General features: G+C 45.4%; 1 protein-coding gene and 1 non-coding gene across 2 annotated transcripts in view; one reads left to right on the forward strand and one right to left on the reverse strand.

The window, feature by feature from the left end:
- The window catches only part of LOC119405180 (uncharacterized), an 83,662-nt gene that overhangs the window by 54,742 nt on the left and 7,862 nt on the right, over positions 1 to 21,058 (reverse strand). Inside the window, exon 2 of the mRNA XM_037671991.2 lies at positions 10,130 to 10,306. Coding sequence (XP_037527919.1) covers positions 10,130 to 10,306 — 177 coding nt within the window. The remainder of the gene's footprint in view (positions 1 to 10,129; positions 10,307 to 21,058) is intronic.
- On the forward strand, positions 12,253 to 12,326 carry Trnas-gga (transfer RNA serine (anticodon GGA)). Its single transcript has one exon. It is a non-coding gene; the product is annotated as a tRNA-Ser (tRNA).

Below are 21,058 nucleotides of genomic sequence, written 5' to 3' on the forward strand. Positions count from 1 at the left end.
CGAACTTCTGCGACTTTGAGCGTATCTATCTATCTATCCATCTATCTATCTATCTATCTATCTATCTATCTATCTATCTATCTATCTATCTATCTATCTATCTATCTATCTATCTATCTATCTAATTATCTATCTATCTATCTATCTATCTATCTATCCATCTATCCATCTATCTATCTGTCTATCTATCTATCTATCTATCTATCTATCTATCTATCTATCGATCTATCTATCTAGCCGCCAACGACTTTGTGCTCTCCTGGCCGTTTCGACTAGGGGATGTACACCAAAATTGGTATGGCATGACGTGACTACATGACGAACACAAATGATAGGTCATAACATAAACATCGTGATATTCATGTCATGAACGGCATGATTTACATGCTGCGGTCTTGGTGCTCTCGTGACCGTTTCGTTAATTTAAGGTATATACCAAAATTGACATGGCGTGACAATAGTGTATGACGAACATAACTGACTGCTCGTAACACGCAATTCAAGACATGCATATCATGTACGGCATGATTTTCATGGCACGGCGTTGGGGCGTTCGCGACCGTGTCATTAAATGGACCTCTATCACGTATGACGTCTTGGTTGAAACGACGTTTATTAGACTCAAGGCCTCGGAAGAAGAACGGGCAGAGCGCGCGCACACCCGATGATGATGGCAATGACACACGGTGACGATGAGGACAGAGAGACAAACGAATGATGATGATTATGATAATGCACAGATGAGAAAGAATCACATAACTAGTGCCCACAATATACCACAACCGGTATGATATGGCAATTCTGTATGACGAACATAAATGACAGGTAGTAATATGAAAACCATGACATGCATGTCATGTACGACATGACTTACATGCCACGCCCATGGTGTGCTCGCAGCCGTTTCCTTCAATGGATATATACCAAAATCGATACGGCGTGACGTGACTGTATAACGAACATAAATGGCTGGTCTTAACACGCAAATTATGACATGCATGTCATACACGGCCTCACTTACATGCAACGCTCATGGCGCGCTCGCGGCCGTTTCATTCAGTGGATATATACCAAGATTGGTATTGCGCGACGTGATTGTATGACGAACATAACTGACAAGTAATAACAAAAAGCATGAGATGTGTGTCATATACGGCATGACTTACATGCCACGCTCATAGAGCGCTCGCGGCCGTTTCACAAGCTTGATATATTTGAAAATTGGTACCGTGCGTCGTGACTGTATGACGAAGATAAATCACAAGTAATAAAATAAAAATCATATGTCATATACGGCATGATTTACATGCCAGTCATGGTGCGCTCGCGGCCGTTTCATTCACTGGATATATACCGAAATTGATATGGCGTGACAAGACTGTATGACAAACAGGTCCTAATATGCAAATTATGACATGCATGTTGTGTACGACATGACACACATGCCACGCTCATTGTGCGCTCGAGGCCGTTTCGCTTGCTCGATGTATGCCTAAGTTGGTAAGGCGTGAGATGACTGTATAACGAACATAAACGACAGGTCCTACCATGCAAATTATAACATACATATCATGTGCGCCATGATTACATGCCACGCTCATGGTGAGCTCGAGGCCGTTTCATTCACTGAATATATGACAAAATTGCTATGGCGTGATGTGACTGCATGAAGAACTAAATGACAGGTCCTAACATGAAAATCATGACATGCATGTCATTTACAGCCCATTTAGGCGACACTGTCTTGGCACGCTTCCGGCCGTTTTAACTGTACATATACCAAAATTGGCGTGGCATGACGCGAGTGCGTGACGAACATAAATGACTGGTCCTAACATCATGACAGGAGTGCGCGACGAACACAAAGGATAGGTCATGCACTGTATATACCGGAATATAGGTTTAATTAGCATGGTATATAGCAGATTGTACATGCATGCATGTATGACAAGCATACAATAATGAACTACCTGTCATGGCGTGAATGCCTTCACTTGCCTCAAAGACGAATTATGTGCGATGTATGCAGCTCCTTTGCTGACTGCTTCGCATTACATCTATCCCCACAGTACATGGGATCTGCCAGATTTTTTTACAGCACTTCAATCTATACAGTTAATACCAGGACAGGTGATATCACCTTGTTAGCAGTTTGTGTTAGTTTTTAGTAGCGCTAATTAGAAAACCCTGGTAAATATAAACAATTAGAAGTCTGCAGCTTCGCGGCGATATGTTTCGAACGAAAGGGGTGTAAGATATGGCAATTCTAGTTTATAATTATGAGTGTTCCATTAAAGGGGAAGAAGACGGGGCAGCCATGGCGTCGGTCTCATTTCTTTACATATAGTGCCGTGATACCCAGGACCACGACTCCGGCTGGAACTGAGACCGCTAGGGGCCCCCATGGACTGAAGTGACTGCAGGCGTCGTCTGGAGGTTCGCGAGACGGGAGCCTTCACGTCCACTTTGGCTCCGTACTGACTCGCCCTTAACTTCACAACGACGGTCCCATGTTCGCAAGGCGTCGCCTGGAGGATCGCAAGACGGCAGCCCTCACGTCTACTTCGGCTCCGTACTGACTCGCCTTTCACGACGATGGCCCGATGTTCGCAAGGCAAGACAGTCCATGGAGGTCAGCAACTTACATCTTGACAGCCCAGCCACGTGACTGCAGGCGCCGTCTGGAGGCTCGCGAGACGGCAGTCCTCACGTCTACTTCGGCTCCGTACTGATTCGCCCTTCACGACGACGGCCTGAGGTTTGCAAGGCTTGGACGTGCACATAGGAACATCTCGACAGCCCTGCACTCGGCCCAGTGAAAGGTATCTCCGCCTATCACAAGATTTTCTCATCGATGAGAACTTCGAGATGTGCGAGGCCATGGCGACGAATTTGTCTCGACACCCGTCCTGTAGGCCCAGCCTTCGAAGAAGCAGGAACATGAAGCGCAGGAGCAAAACTACCATAACGAAGGCGGCTTCGATACTCAAGACCCTATAGGTGATTAATGTGCTGAATCATGATCACGCAACATTGGCCCTTGAAACCAGCTGCTGCGCACCTGCCTGCCTGATGAAACTTCGCTATAACGGTCTATAGAAGATTCGCGAGGCCAGAATGCCGAGTTTCTTTGGTAGTGTCTGCCCAGAAGGCTTTAAGAGCGAAAGGGGAAGTGAAAGCTGGACATCGCCAGCAGACGCATTTCAGAAAGTGCTCTACCAAATGCAGCAACGTTAGCGACCACCTGCACCTCTAACTAATGAACCCGATGGAAGCCAGTTGACGAAGCTTCTAAGTGCTGAGGGACAACGCTCGTGTTTCGATTCAGCGCGTTCATTTGGCGCTGGCGGGAATGTGTTGAAAATAGGAAAAAACAACTGCGGCATCTCGGGCGTACCTATCATGATGAGGGGATTAGAGCGTTCCAATAAAGGGGAAGAACACGGGGCAGCCATGGCATCGGTCTCATTTCTTTACAATTAAACTACGACGTTTGGGTAAGCATTAATTAATTTATTTACTGGATCGGTTTTTAATGTATTACATATTAAATTGGAAAGGGCGATTATAACTGCAGTGAAAGTCTTAATTTGTAATTAGCACCTAGAAGGTTTCTTTAATTATGGCAATTCAGAAACTAGAAATATTCATCAGTATTCACAGGGAGTAATAATTATCAACATTTAGGCACAGTAAGATTTATGAATTCAAGATCTTTAAGCTTGTGTATAAAAGCTGTCATTACAGAGGGACATGATAGTACAGTAAAAGCTCGTTAACTCGAACTGCAGTTAATTCGAACTGACGCCCACGTTCCGGCACAGCCCTGGGTATTTGGATTACCGATAATTCGAACGCGTTGGTATCGACAAGGGTTAGCTCGAACTGGGGGCCCCTGGTTTTCGCCGCTCCTCACAGAAACCGGCCCAAAGTGATCACAATACGTTGCAAAACCAAACCAAACAGCACAATTTCTCAGTAGATAGGAATTCGGGCGGCGCGCTGGAGCTCTTGGGCAAGCTAAAAACGATGCTCATGGAGTCGCGACGAAAGAAACGCAAGCAAAGACTAATTACTAATTACTTTTAATTTTTTATTGCGTTAACGCTGCCATGTTAAAAAACGTGTTTAAGTGCATAAATAGCGTCATATATATCGACTTAGGGCTCACTGCTCACATGAATGCATGTCGGTGCTTGTTTCTGGCGTATCGCTGACAGATCAATTAATTCTATTCGCTGTTACTGCTCCACGAACTTTATTTACGAAATCACTTGCCACAAACACGTAGTTGCGCCTAGTTCGCGATAACGAGTACAGAAGTGGCTTCTTTGGGTTCTGCCCGCGCAGTGTGGTGCAATGTCCGTTCATTCTAGCACCCGCCCGCTAAATCAAACTCCGCTTAATTCGAACAATTCTGTAGTCGCCTTCAAGTTCTAATTAACGAGCTTTACTGTACGCACACATAACCTCCACCACCCCATTCCCCTCTCCTTGTTTTGCCGGATCGTTCAATAAAGTTGTTCACTCACTCACTCACTCACTCAAACACACAATAAGATGCGACCATAGATAATGCGATATCCGCAACTGCTATTATTGAGAGAGAGAAATAATTGGTCATCCAGGATGATTAATAAATCATATTGGCAACAACTTTATGGCGAAAGGTGTAAAAAAAATGTATAAAATGGCGATGGTAGTTCTTAAATAATATCTGTGATATATTTACGGTTACTTAAGAAATGTGGCAAGTAATAGCACATTTATTTGAAGGTCTCGTGATTTGTGAAATGAAAACAGAGAGGGAGACTATGAATGCAGTGAGAATCTTAAGTGGCTAATTAACAGGCAGAATATCCTTAAGCTTAATTCAGTAATTAATTACGAGAAATGAGAACGACTCAGAATAAGTGACAGTACATCAGAATTACTCAGCAGTATTCATCCATATTCGCGCCCTGATGTTACAATAAGCGACCAATGTAAATAAGTAAATCACTAATTGGAAGCGTACCATTGAAAGCTGTCAATATAAGAGGATATGTATAGTATGCGTAGATTGCATTTTAATGTGCGCAAATATAATACCAGATAAGGGCAACATAGTAGTGTTAGTTATCAATAATTAGTATCAAAATATTTCCTTAAAACAGTGGCAAGAGGTCGATAAAATCTGTGAAGTGACAACTGTCCAAAACATGAGGATCATAGTAATTTTACTGATAGTTACAGGTTAGTAAGGGTGTGCAAACAAAAAAGATAATTGAAGTATATGCTTGTTATGTATTAAATGAAAGCGTAGAGCGTGAGTCTGACTGCATTGAGAGCCATGATTGCTCATTAGCAAGTAGAAGTGATTTATACTAGTTATCAAACCTTTTCAAAGATGAGAATGATCCGTCAGAATTCGCAGTGACCAAGAATTACTCAGTAATTTCGGGGATCACTGAGGAGGATTTACGTTTACTTAACCATTGAGTACCACATTTTCGTAGGAACGCGTCGACCCAAAATGATATAGAATGTCAGTTTCCACACAAGGGAGACAGCAATGAATGCGAAATCAAAATGTTATGCGAAGTAAGGCTAGCAGATCACTCCTTTAGAATGAGAACTGGCTTAACCCAAACAAAATGCTGGCGTAAGTAAACGCGGCCGCTGCAGAGAGCAAAGTGACGTGCCTGGTGTCCATGCATGTGGCTACCATGGAAACTTTGCGATGACAACTCAACATGCACAAAGGTATGAACCTTCGGCTGATCCCCTACAAAGATCAGGCGCGCGTGACCGCGGGCGACCACGTCCGGCTGGTCAAAGTACGCAATTTCTCTCAGAGTCACGCAACCCACCCCCCTCTCTGGCAGCCCTCCATGCACCTTTCGCGCGACTCGTTTCGTCTTGGCTATAGCTGCGACCTTCCGCAGTGCTCGCGCGCTTTCACTTGCACATAGAACATAAGGCGTGCCGGCCAAAGTTATTGATTTGGCCTTTATACGGAAGATGACGGCTGCGGAAAAGTCTGGGGTGTCTCTATGATTGTAGCATAAAAAAACACGAAGAAATCACAGGTGAGGTGTACAGCCCAAAATTCTTTTCATTTAAACGCGTATTCTCGATTAGCTACTTTCATTCGTTAAGACACTATTAATAATAATAATAATAATAATAATAATAATAATAATAATAATAATAATAATAATAATAATAATAATAATAATAATAATAATAATAATAATAATAATATCTGGGGTTTAACGTTCCAAAACCACGATTTGATTATGAGAGACGCCGTAGTGGAGGGCTCCGGAAATTTCGACCACCTGGGGTTTAATGTGCACCTAAATCTAAGTACACGGGCCTCAAACATTTTCGCCTCCATCGAAAATGCAGCCGCCGCGGCCGGGATTTGATCCCGCGACCTTCGTTAAGACACTGCGTTCATAGAAAAACATCACTGTGAAACAATTTCATTCATTGCTCTGTTGAGAATAACTCAGCAAATAAGAGAATTACTACGCAGTAACCAGAATAAAAGTGACCCATCAGCTTTTTAGCATGACTCAGCCGGAGTGACTCAGCCAAGTGACTTCGCCATTTTGCAAGAGGAAGAATTATGGCGTAGTGGGCACTTCGCAACAGCACATCCATTAGTAATTCTAGGATAGTTTGAAGCGGCCAACGCGCACGAACGTTCCTTTCTTGCGGCACGGTTAAAGACAATGCCCACGGCGCCCCGATTACGCTGTCGCGTACGCGCCATGGTGGTCTAGTAGTTATGGTGCTCGACTGCCGACCCGAAGTTCGCGAGATGAAATCCTGACCGCGGCGGCCCCGTTTTCGATGGATGCTAAAATGCTTGAGGCCCGTGTACTTCGATTTAGGCGCACGTTAAAGAACCCCAGGTGGTCTAAATTTCCGGTGCCCTCCACCACGGCGTCTCTCATAATCGTATCCTGGTTTTGGGACGCTAAACACCAAGAATTATTATTAATACGCGATCACGTTCTACTGTTCAAGGCGAAGCTCAAGCGTTCTCCGAGCTTTTCGCAAACAGTTCGAAGCCCTGGCGTGACTCTGTGGTAGAACACCTGAACAGATGAAGGTGGCCTGGGTTCGATTTCTAGTCAAACGGAAATTTTTATTATTTAATTATTTACGCATGTCTTCATTTTTCACTCACGGAAGACGTCGACTTTTCTGTTCGGAACCAACGACACCGACACCAGAATTTCTCCGAAAGGAGCTTTTAAGGTTATCGCGTTAAAATAAGATCTCGATTGGTAGGCGAAAAATGTAATCTCCAACAATTTATGTGTATCCAATCGGGAGCTGCGCCGCATCACAGACATTTCATGTAAGCCCAAAAGCATCCCCGTAGCTTAGGCTCCTAAAATGCGTAGTATCTGACGCCAAACGTTCATTGTAGCTTTAATTGTACCTCTTCTTGCTACATATTACTAGAAGCTATTTTTACCCAACAGTTTTATGCGATTAAAATAAATACTTTTGCGGTTTTTGCTTAGGAGCAACAGTCGATGGGGGTAGAAATGGGTGAAGTAGATGACATCAAACGGCAAAACACTTTAGGAGAAATCACTGAAGCAACCAAATTAATGGTTGGCGAAGCTAACCACAATATTAGTTGAATTAAGGGCACCCCGGCTTCTCTAACCAATGGCCAGCAGAGAAACAACGCTGTTGTGGGTGTTCAACATTCTTGCTACTCAAGTTCTCGTGCTATCTCCAATGTCACCAGACGGAACACGAAATCCGAATGTGCCAGGGTACGTTCTGGATACAAATTACATAAAATTCTGAGCTTACGTCACAGAACACCGCTTAAGGTTTACGCAAGGAGTAAACGCTTTTTTTCAGCTCGTAAAATAAATTGGTAGCTAGCCGAAACTCGAAGCCAAACGCACGCTTTTCTGCACAAGGCTTTCGGAAACATAAGAAAGCTACTTCAATACTTCAACGGCGGTTACCGAACATCAATCAGTTTTTAAATAAACTTGCGCCTCACTTCTGCAGCTTATTGAACGCTAAGAAACGAATTCTCTGTCAGCGACGATAACACACGGATTGGCGCTTTAACCTAATTCTGCAAAATAGCGAGTCTGCAAAATTTCTGAAAATTAGCTCCTGCTTTTCAAAACACTGCGGCGACAAAAGGCGTTCTCGCCAACTTTAAAAGGAACCAGGGGAGGCCAACGGCAGTACGATCGGACGAAAAATATGAAAGGGCTGCAGATGAGTGTAAGGGTAGGACGCCCTTTCCAGATTCCGTCGTCTTGAAGAAGGACCGAGCCACTTTGCAACAAAACTATTGATTCACAGTTGAGCAGTCGCCCGCTCGTCGAATGCGTTGCTGTTATCAGTCGGCGACTGCCGGTTCGCGCTCGGCGATGAAAAGCGATATTGCAGTCTGTCTTTGTGTTCGCTACGCTGTAGGCGTCATCCAGCGAATTTTGAATATTTAAAGGGATACTGACACGAATATTTTCAGTTGTCGTTTTTTTTTTTGAGTCAAATGAATGGTCAAGCCCTCAAGAGCCTAGAAAAGGTAGTGCTAAGCGCGAGTGCGCCCTGAAAAAGTAATTGCAGTATGTTTTTAAAAGCTAGTTTCGGTTCCTACTGTACCCTGACGTCACAACACGGTATGAGCTTCTCGTCATGTGCTCGCACAATATATAGTGACGTTTCCTTGGCCGCCCCGCACTGTGGCTCCGTTGGTGACGCACAAGCGGCCATTTTGGAAGTTTTGATGACGCACAAGCGGCCATCTTGGAAGTTTTGGTACCTGACGTCATCACAACTATTCAGACTGCTGCGTGAAGTCACCAGAATGTATACTGTAGCCTGACGTCAAGCTAGTGTCGATGTCAGTAGGTGCGCCATGGAATAATTGACTTTAATATCAAATTAAAACGTCTTATCAGCATTTGCTGAGCTTCACACTTGCTCAGAGCCGTCTCTGCATACAGGAGATTTGTATGGCAGAGTAAACTCGCCTTCGAAAAAAGGTGTCAATACCCCTTTAAGGACCGTACGCCACGTGGTGTGAAAAACGTTGAACTAAAAGCGATGTCCGGAATTGCTGGGTATGGGCCTATCTCAAGCCACGTGTCATCCCTAGATGTCACCTGTGCAGCCCCAAGTCCGACGCTTCGGCGTTCTAGACAAGCGTGTTGACCTCTGTGCATGATCTCACTGGATCACGAACGTCTTTTACTACGCGCCTGAGAACCGTACTCCAAGCAAAGCATTCAAATCGGTATGCGAAGCCCCGTCTGCCCTACGGACATTCCCACGACCTGCTTAGATATTGCAGCTGCGCATTACAAGCCATACAGTTTCTTTCCATTAACGCGAGCAACATATGTGCTCTATTACACATTAAGGTCTTCAATTCGCGCGACCGTTCTCGAGTCGACTTGAGCGAGTTGGCTCGGATTCATCTTAAAAACAGCGCAATGAACACAAGGACGAAGGAAGACCAAACGGCTAATAAGAGCTTGTTACTGGGCGATTTGGTGAACACTTGAAGACATCTTCATATTAGCGCCAAAAAAGATAAACGCATGAGAGACGGCAGGACAAGCGTCTCTGATGTGTTCGTCATTTTTAGCGCTAAAATCAAGACGTCGTCAAGTGTTCACCAACTCGCCCAGTAGTAAGTTCTTGTTAATCGTTTGGTTTTCCCTGTGTTTGACTGCGCTGTTTTTATGATGAATCTATCCAACTTGTTCCGCGCCGTACTTCCCTTGTCCAATCCTGCCATCCACGAAGCACAACAGCAAGCTACGAGAATTTTACCCGGAGTCTACCTTTAAGCCATTAAACAAAGCAATATCTTTCCGTTGTGTGCAAACAAGTCACGCAGCCATCGCAACTCGACTACGCTATGAAATTTGTGAGACTACACTTTTTCCCCACGATCTTCAATTACCTTCAATGCTCATTATCTCGGGCACCATGCCGGTTGCCACGGTTCCGCTGTTACAACCTGACATTACCGATTCCGTCAGTTTGGGCTCAATTACGCTCCGAATCTATGAAATGCATTCACCGCGACGTCATTAAAACCTTTATCTACGCACAAATATTGTTTTTGAACTCCACTCACGGCTTCGTCGCGGCTGCCCTTGTCTGGCCTGGTTGAGATCGGATTTCTTGTGCTGCAGGCTTGGGCGCCCAGTTCCACGCGCTTGCCGTAGACGTGCGACTTGCTTTCCAGGTTCACAGGTTCGAGTTCACGCCACCTCATTCCGCTTCGTAGCACTCCAATCCGCGTCACACGAAACTAAACCAAAGAAGGCGGCAAAAAAAATACATTCAGACATCGTGTTGGCCGCGACAAGTGTCACCACTTTCGGCAGCTATTTCGACGGTGGCCTGCAAAATTGCCTATGCGCACTGTACACCCTCCCCTATTCACCATCACCCTCCCACACACACATGCACGCACGCTCCGTAAGAACAGTTAAACCAGGTGCAATCATATCTCGCTGCTCAGTTCAGTGCCTGAGCGTTATCGCACCGTTCGTGCTGCGACCCTAGCTGCTCCGATCAGATACCACGGAAATTTTGACCAGTTTGTTTCGAATGTTGTTACGAGTGGGATATCTTTTTTTTTTTTTTTTTCAATCCTTGTACAACTATCTGCCCGGTCGTCTTCAATGACGCGCTTCTTAAATCCAAAGCACGTTCGTTGTGTTCTGCCGTGTCAGCATTTGCAATGGCAGCTCACCGCAACGTGTGCGCGTCAATTTGGCGCACACGCGTTGACACGGTGCGCGTCAATGCGTATTCCACGCAAATGCGCGAAAACTGAGCACCTCGCGACATCAACGTCAACTTCACTATGACAAGTTTGTGTTGGCTGCCATGCTCCTTGCATGTGCTGTCTACCATAGTTGTCAATCTAGTGCTCACGCGCATGTGCTGCCGTGTGCATCACTTTTTTATGTGTTTACGTGGCCAGCTGTGCTTCCGCAAAAAAAAAAAAAAAAGAAACGCATGGTCCCGCCTCACTCGGCGCTCCCTGAAACCAAAACTGCAAGTAGGCACTACAGTAGCTTACCCAAATAATTAGCCGCTGTGCGCTCAAGCAAACGAGATTTCTAGCAATCATAAGTTGTTTGTTAGCTACTCACTGCAACAGAAAAAACAAGATGCAAAACTTTTGTGTCGGTATACTCCTTCAACTACGTCTATTTGTAATTTCCAATATGCACCATTCTTCTCCGTGCGTGCGTGCGTATGTGTGCGCGCATATATATATATATATATGTGTGTGTGTGTGTGTGTGTGTGTGTGTGTGTGTGTGTGTGTGTGTGTGTGTGTGTGTGTGTGTGTGTGTGTGTGTGTGTGTGTGTGTGTGTGTGTGTGTGTGTGTGTGTGTGTGTGTGTGTGTGTGTGTGTGTGTGTGTGTGTGTGTGTGTGTGTGTGTGTGTGTGTGTGTGTGTGTGTGTGTGTGTGTGTGTGTGTGTGTGTGTGTGTGTGTGTGTGTGTGTGTGTGTGTGTGTGTGTGTGTGTGTGTGTGTGTGTGTGTGTGTGTGTGTGTGTGTGTGTGTGTGTGTGTGTGTGTGTGTGTGTGTGTTGCAAAGTGCTCCTGCTCGCACCCGTTAGCTGAGGTAGTAAACACCGTGCGAATATTACTCAATCTGTGCTCTTGCATGCCTCTGTGTTCGCTTCACCTGCACATTCGTGTGTTATTTTTCCGGTCCGGTTGCTTCTTTTATCTGCAACAAAAGGGAAAGTTGGGCTAGTTGGTTTGCGTTCGTATTGAAACAGCGCAAAAGACGTAGGACACAGAAAGACTTAACACAGCGCTCGTGTTGTCAAGAATTTCTGTGTCCTGCGTCTTTTGCGCTGTTTCAATATGAGCGCTTCTTTCGATTTTTATCGATTCCCGATAGCGCTTCGTAGCCTTATTTTCGTTTTTATACAGATTGATTGATGTTGCCCCCCTTTAACATTGACGACACCTCCCAATTCCGTCACACGACTTCCGGGTCATGCTTACCTACCGTTAGACAACTTCCGGTGCGTCACGCAGCTTTCCGACAGCCAAATACGGCGCTAAATTGATTTCCTTGTGGCTTCGTGCTACAAACGGGTGGTTGTCTATTTTCCCTTTCTTAACCATTCCGCCACCTTGCGGGATTCCGCAGAACTGATTTGCAATATGTGTCCAGTTGCTTCGAGTTGTCGATGGATTCGCCCTCGCGTTGCCAATTGCTAGCTTCCTGGTTAGCTCAATTGGTAGAGCGACCGCCCCGGAAAGGCGTTGGTCCCGGGTTCGATCCCCGGACCAGGACGAATTTTTCGGCAACTATGAGGCTTTATCTCTGAGAAATCCGCATGGATTTCCTTGTGGCTTCGAGCTACAAACGGGTGGTTGTCTATTTTCCCTTTCTTAATGCATGCAACTATGTCGAAGTAGCATTTTTCTTTTTATTGACATGATGTAAGGAGATGTTGGCGCACAAATAAGGCGCCGGCTACTCCTTAGCTCTTGGAGTACACAGGGTTCATAAACATAAAGTACATAGGGTACAAATTTCTAATCACAATTAACCCGTAGTACATACAATATACAACTTAGCGTAACAGTCAAGACATAACAGTCAAAACAACATATTCAACAATCACATATATGTGTGCACACGGTGATGTTAAAAAAAAAGAACAGCAACTGTTGCATAACATATCCAAGAGAAAAATAGTAAACACACATAAATATACACTCTGCCGTTAATACAAAACAAAGCTTAAATGCATTTACCACATTACATATCTCCAAATACATCACATCTATGCCACTAACCGGACTGGCGCGATCGCAAACAACATTTCTTCCACTTCGACACCGTCAATGCTAACGCAACCAAACGAACGAACGTGCAATCCTTCTAGTGAATTCAGGCTTAAGAGCAGCTGCGTTTGTCGTCCGAACCGCTCGTGTGCAGAATGGAGAAAGCGCGATAATGGATCTCACTTTGCACGCGCACTAATTAATCGGGCCCGTAAAATAACGAGGCTCATTACCCTGCGCCCAGTGATGAGTGGCTTCGACGTCGCTGGTTGCTCGCGAAGGGCCCCTGCATGGATGCCACGCACAACGTCGTGCCTTTCTGCAGGCGGACGCAATTTCAGTTTGGCTTTCCATCAAAGCGCTCGACGTCCGCCGACATTAGGAACCCTGCCCTGTACACGTCGAAGTTGATACGTCTTGCCGTTACGACCGCTCTTCCGTTGCAACATTAGCTAACAGTGTACACAACACTATAACAACATTATAACAACATTAGCTAACAGTGCACACAGAATTATAACAACATTAGCTAACACTGTATAAATAGGAGCCGAAGAACTTGTATTTTTACTGACTGTCTGCTGCGTGTCTTGTTTGCTTTTACCTTGTTCTGTTTTTTTCACTCACTCCCCTCTGTAACGCCTTTGGCCTTGAGGGTATTAATAAATGAAATGAAATGAAATGAAAAACTATAAAGAAACGCTAAAGCGGAACAATTATTCGGTTTAGATTGATAAATTGTGCTCTGAAAACTCTAATGTCGGTAATTTCCCCACCATAGGTTTATTAATACAGGAGAATCTCAAAGGCCATAGACACACTGCCATAGGCAGTGTGTCTATCATAGGCAGAACTAACGCCTGCGCACTGAGATTTAGGAAAGATGCATGCGCAGAACACGTACGCACATCGCCCATGTTTATACATCCCTATAAACTATCACCGTGTTTCAATCTATCTATCTATCTATCTATCTATCTATCTATCTATCTATCTATCTATCTATCTATCTATCTATCTATCTATCTATCTATCTATCTATCTATCTATCTATCTATCTATCTATCTATCTATCTATCTATCTATCTATCTATCTATCTATCTATCTATCTGTCTGTCTGTCTGTCTGTCTGTCTGTCTGTCTGTCTGTCTGTCTATCTATCTATCTATCTATCTATCTATCTATCTATCTATCTATCTATCTATCTATCTATCTATCTATCTATCTAATTCTCATTTCCCTTTCGCAGAGAAACGGAAGGATAGAACTTTATATACTGAAACTTGATTTTCCACAGTAAAAGGCCGAAGACAAAGCTCCTGCGGTCAACGTCACTTCTTTCTCGCGATAAAGTGGTTCTCTCAACTTCTCTCTCTCTCTCTCTCCCTCTCTTCCTCCTAAACCACGAACGCCAAACCGCAGGCTATCATTTTTCAGGTCGAAACGGTGATCGGAATGAGAGAAACGAAACAACAATCTTCTGTGTGGCCGCAGAGAGAAAGCAATCACAAAAAAAAAGATCCCTAAGCGCCGCGCACCGACCGTCGATCCCGCTGAAACTGCCATTGATTTCCTATTCCACACTTCGAGAATGGAAAATAAACGAGCGGAGAAAAGCGACTCGCGGCTCCCGTAATTCTTTGGCGGCGTTTACGCCCGCGTGTTTTCGACAAGCCATTGGCCGCTTATATGTGGCCCTTAGGAGAAACTGGCAGATAGACCCAGCACTCGGAGAATGACCACAGCCTCGCCGCACATTTGTTTGGTTTGCCAGCTGTACCACTATACATATGCTCGTAACGAATGGTGCCAGATGTATCATTATAAGCTCGCAACAATAATGCGTGTGCAGTTTCCAGCTGCTGAATATCGTTCGTTTCGGGGAGCTTGCGCCGAAATGAAGCGTCACGGGCGTTGGCGTCATTAAGGCAAAAGCCTTAGATGTCTCATAAAACGCGAAAAGCGACCGTTGGCGGCGCCGGCGTCAACATGAGTGATGCAGAAAAAATCATTATGTCATGATGTCACCATATGACGTCATCGTGACAACACGGCCGCCAAATTTGTATAACTTCAACGTGACGTCACTCCGATGTCACATGATGACGTCATCACATGACGTCATGGCTTGGTCAAAGGTGGGCGATCACGGAAGCACATGTAAAACCACGTGAAGAGGAGAAAGCTTTGAATGCCTCCGATCCCGAAGGCAGTGTGAAACCGTGCACGTCGGGTGCAGAAAGCTTTCGGGGAGATGGGGTGCGGGATACATTCGACTGAAGAATAAAAAAAAAGAAGGTGGCTTGCGTCTGCCACGGCGGATGGTGCTCGGCTGCTGACCCGAAAGTCGCGGGTTAAATCCCTGCTGCGGCGGTCGCATTTCGGTGGAGGCGAAATGGTAGAGGTCCGTCTGCTGTGCGGTGTCAGTGCACGTTAATGAACCCCAGGTGGTCGAAATTTCCGGAGCCCTCCAGTACGGCGTCCTTCATAATCATATCGTTATTTTGGGACGTTAAACCCCACATATTATTAATATTATTAAGAAGGTGACTTTCGCCTTCGACTCCACTGAGGCATAAGAGACTGAGTGAGTTTCTTCGTCAGGGACTATATCGTTTCTCTCATGCAAATGAACCGGCTATATGAGCTAACCGGGCTATATGAGCTAGCCTCGTAAAGTATGCTTGCGTCTATTACAACATGTTTTAAGGTTGTAATAGGAGCAAACGTAGCTGTTTTGTAGTGAAGTATTTGTGTTTGTACGTGTAGGGTCCGTCAAAAGTTCCCAGGCCACGCTGCCATAGGAATACATGGAATAGTGGCCTGGGAACTTTTGACGGGCCCTGTACACATGTTTGTGCGTTCAAACCCTCCAGACATCTAAAATACACTTAGTGTGTTCACATGTTTTCGTGTTCAGATATCATTTCATCTAAGATATCGGAGCATTGAGAATAATAATAATAATAATAATAATAATAATAATAATAATAATAATAATAATAATAATAATAATAATAATAATAATAATAATAACAACAATAGATCCTTTATTTTTCATCAAGAAGTCAAAATGGCTGACTGGGCTAGTTGGTGATTCATTCTGCTTGCTTGAAATACGAGCGCGTAACGTAGACGAGGATTTAATACCACACGGACATGTCCGTGCGTTATTAAGTCCTCGTCTACGTTACGCGCTCGTATTTCAAGCAAGCAGAATCATCAAGAAGATGACGGAGGCTGAGAGAAAAAGCTGAAAAGCAGCTTCTCTAGCTCCTGCCCCCCCCCCCCCCCCGCTCGCCCCCAAAAGCACACTCTGGAGAGTTTACAGCAATGCACATCAACAGCCTTATTAACTGTGTAAATGAACAGGAAGTGAAAAAAAAAACGATGGCGAAACAGGATTATCAGCAACAATGCAACGCATTTTCGTTGGACATAAAATTAATAAGACATTGCAAAAACTTATAATGCAAAAATAGACACTGAATGTCGGAGAACTGGGGATTTACGAGAAATAAACTCCGAAAAACACCCTCCGAATTTCAAGAAAAATAAACTCCGAAAACACGGAGCCCTATTATAATATAAATAAAAAGCCATCCAGGCCGTCGGCCTCGAGTCTATTTCGTGCACAAAGTAGACCGCTCGTGCGGGACTGCGGGCAGAGGGAAAGCTTATGCGCGCCAATTTATGGACAGTGGCATTCGCCCCAGTGAGAAAAGGGCATGCAGCAGGTGCTCGCTTTCCCAGAGTTCCAAGGTGCCGCGCCAGCGACTCGCGAGCTCATTCACCGCTATTTTCATCGTCACCTTCGAGCCCTCGTTCACATCGTATAGTCATTTACGTACGCGCGTCTCGAAGGAGCTATTTTCGACGATTCATTTTCAGAGGTGGTCACGTGTGAGGTGGTCACGTGAGAGAACAATGCCACCTTTCTTATGACGTCACTATTGAGTAGCGACGTCACGGGACACCGGGACCATCGTAGGTACCGAAAGCGAATAATAATAATAATAATAATAATAATAATAATAATAATAATAATAATAATAATAATAATAATAATAATAATAATAATAATAATAATAATAATAATAATACCTCGGGTTTAAGGTCCCAAAACCACGATATAATTATGAGAGACGCCGTAGTGGAGGGCTCCGGATATTTCGACCACCTGGGGTTTTTTTTTTAACGTGCACTGACATCGCACAGTACACGGGCCTCTGGCATTTCGCCTCCATCGAAATGCGACTGCCGCGGCCGGGATCGAACCCGCGACCTTCGCGTCACCAGCCTATAGCACGATAACCGCTGCTCCACCACGGCCGACTAATTTAAGTATACTTTAAAAATTCTAGAACATCCGTTAGTAATGTAATTTAATCACTCTTAAGAACCAATTTTGCCATCTCTGTCCTGGACCTTTAATTACCGCGAAAATAAAAAAAAAATGAAGTAAACAATGTCACGTTCGTGATCCTTCGAGAAAATCAGTGGCGCCACACGAAATGGAAGCTTATCCTTCCGCATTTGACGCTGGCGCCGAGATAGCGCGAAGCCGAGCCGAGGGCCGCTTTCTCGACGCCAATCAAGTGAGCGAATAAACGCGTTCCTGATTCCAGGAAGCGAGCTCGGCTCAAGCTCGGTTACTCGTTTGATCCCCCGTTGATCCCTAGGGAGCCGGACGCGTGTTTACGTCGAACACAGCTTAATTGAGAAAGATTTGACCGCCACACACTCTCCGTCAATCCTTTGGAATCCCTCGGTGCGTTTTGCAACTTTTATTTGCGCATTCGATGAGTAGAGGAGTTGCGAAACATCGCTTAAGTTGTGTGCGATCAATTCACGACACGCACGTTATTTACTTCCTCTAATACTACGCATAACGTTTCCGGTACGCTGTAATAATAATTAAAAACAACACCACCTAAATACTCCAGGGGCGTAGCCAGAAATTTTTTTCGGGGGGGAGGGGGGTTCGGCCATACTTTATGCATGTTCGTGCGTGCGTTTGTATGTGCGCGTGTATATCATCATCATTATCAGCCTGTCTACGCCCACTGCAGGGCAAAGGCCTCTCCCATGTTCCGCCAATCAACCCGGTCCTGTGCTTTCTGCTGCCACATTATACCTACAAACTTCTTAATCTCATCTACCCACCTAATTTTCTGTCTCCCCCTCACGCGTTCGCCATCTCTTGGAATCCAGTCAATTACCCTTAATGACCACCGGTTATCCTGCCGACGTGCTATGTGCCCGGCCCATATCCATTTCTTCTTGTTGATTTCAACTATGATGTCCTTAATCCCCGTTTGTTCCCTGACCCACTCTGCTCTCTTCCTGTCTCTTGAGGTTACACCTATCATTTTCCTTTCTATCGCTCGCTGCGTCGTCCTCAATTTAAGTTGAACCCTCTTTGTAAGTCTCCAGGTTTCTGATCCGTAGGTAAGTACCGGTAAGATGCAGCTGTTATATACCTTCCTCTTGAGGGATAGTGGTAGATTAGCATTCATGATTTGATAATGCTTGCCGAATGAGCCCCATCCCATCCTTATTCTTCTAGTTATTTCACTCTCGTGGTTCGGCTCCGCGGTTACTAGCTGTCCTAAGTAGACGTACTCCTTTACAACTTCCAGCGTCTCGCCACCTATCGCAAAGCGCTGTTCTCTGCCAAGATTGTTCCACATTACTTTAGTTTTATGCATATTAATTTTCAGACCTACTCTTCTACTTTCCGTATCCAGTTCAGTAATCATGAACGCGCGTGTATATATATGCCAGCAAAACTGAAAAATTTCGGGGGGGGGGGGGGGGGGGGGGTTGAACCCCCCCCCCCCCCTGGCTACGCCCCTGAAATACTCTATACAGATGGTTAAACAGCGAAACTGTAACGTGTGCACGAGCTGGAGTCTATCGAAGAGTCTTCTGATCGACATAAAGGCCGGAGACGGACAAGAGTTCAAGCTCTAATGCGAGTCGTAGGTGACGGCACATCTAACGCACCAGTCCTTTACACTGACGTGGCCCGATATCCACAAAAACGGGCCATGCGTCTGGTCGTAGTGGACAACACCGATTCTGCAGCGGTATCGGCTACGCTTAAAACCCTGGACAGTGGCACGGCAGAGGAGGCTGCTATCGCCCTGGCTATTATACACGCTTCACAATTACCAGCACCGGACGAACCAATTACCGTGGTTACCGATTCACAAACTGCCTGTCGGAACATAGCGAAAGGAATGGTCACACCCTACACACACCGTATCCTGACATCAATACACCCCACTTTGTTACACAGGGTGCGTATCGTCTGGACACCTGGACACGCCTCTCTCCATGGCAATGAACGCGCTAATGCGGTAGCTCGAGAGCTCACAAACTGGGCGCCATCGGAAGAGCTGTCCAACCCAGACGATGCACCAACAGAACCACTCAACTACACTGAAACTCTACAACACTACCGACAAAGCCGCATGTACATCCCACCACCACACAAATCACTCAACCGAGAAGACGCTGTTGTCTGGCGGCAGCTTCAGACTAATTCATTCCCCTGCCTTTACATCCTTCATCTCTTCCACCCCACACAGCATCCCCCATACTGCCACTATTGTGGAGCGAAGCCCACGGTGTATCACTGCACCTGGGAATGTCCACAACCACCGGGCTGCCGCCCTATTCCTTCACCCTCACATTCCTCCTGGGAGACTGCGCTGACCAGCTCAGAGCCGCAGGAGCAGCGTCGGCTGATCCAGCGGGCACGTGGTGTGGCGCGAGCCAATGGGGCCCTGAACTAGGGGCTCCACCCAACGAGGATAATCCTTGAGGCCTCCACAAATAAAAGTTCTCTCTCTCTCTCTCTCTCTCTCTCTCTGTTGCAGCTTTTGATTTCTCTATCACCACATCTACGAGACGCCTGCTTGAAACTTTTGTGTTTGGTGACGTGAGCTGAAAGGACCTTAAAAGCACCTGAAGTATTATATGGGTAGCGATTCATGCGGCAGCGGGTGTCATCCCTAGCTGTATATGCTGAGAAAACCTGAAAAGAAACTAGGTAACGTATGCTGGCATTGCTTCTTCACTATAGTTTTTGCGCACTCACGGACCACCACGCTTTCCCACCTCCTAGCCATATACAGGTTCTTGTAAAAGGTTCCGCAGTATGTAAGACTTCAAGGCGAAAATGCACAATCTGCAACACTTGAAGGCGAAAGCCTGCTGCACCCTTCGTAGTGCATTAAATTATAAGTTCTAGAGACCGGATTTTAGGCAAATGCCTATTTTGTTCCTTGCATTCCTATCACCCCATTTTGATATATGAGCATGAATTAAAGGTTAGCAAGGGCTTTTACAGCGTTTTTATAGTGCCTATAAATGCCTATTTTTGAAAATCGGCGCCTATATATGAGCACTATTTAACCTCAAATTTAGCTTTCGAGCGCAGTTTGAGACCATTGTTCATGTTAACGGGAAAGATTTACCGTTCGCAACTTTTACTGTTACTAGGCAACATTTACTGTTCAACCTAGTCCTTTAGTTCAACCAACTTCCGGAAAACAACCGCAAGCAGCACTGACATGGGACGCACCGGCCACCATACGCCGCCGTGCCGACATGGCGCAGGCGGTTGGCGATTGTCCAAACCGTGGAGAGCCGTCACGGCAAAGGAGAATGAAGAGCAAAAGAAAGAAAAAATGTGATGTGCACGCGGGTTTGGAAATGAAACCAAACTGCCGATTCTTGGGGGAATACTTCTTCAATCATCCCCACTGCGATTGACACCAAAATGGTGACATGCTTGCGGAGCTGGGAGCCGCAAAGAAGAAGAAGCTTGACCGAAGTCATGGGTGACGCCGAGGCGGGTCAGCTGAGGCGGGGAAGCGCCGTTTTCGGATCAACGTACCGAAGCTGTTTCAATGAGTATCACACTGAAAAATGAGATGTGGTTCACATTTTGTGTACTCTAGTGAACAACAGGAAAAAAGATGCAATTTTTCTCATTTCGCAACCGCTGAGCCCTGATGACCTAATTTGACGTCATGTCTGTAAATCCATCAATACTTGCACCACTGGCCCAATTTTTCGTTTTTGGTCTTCTGAGGTCATAACTATTAGGAAAGCACGCACAAAAAAATTCCCCGACCAAAATAAAAAACCCAGGGCTGAAAGGGTTAAGGTGTTCACCGACAGGGGAGAAACTGACCGTACGGGATTTCACCCGGCCAATA

The sequence above is a fragment of the Rhipicephalus sanguineus genome, chromosome 9, assembly GCF_013339695.2.
Source record: "Rhipicephalus sanguineus isolate Rsan-2018 chromosome 9, BIME_Rsan_1.4, whole genome shotgun sequence".
NCBI lineage: Eukaryota > Metazoa > Arthropoda > Arachnida > Ixodida > Ixodidae > Rhipicephalus > Rhipicephalus sanguineus.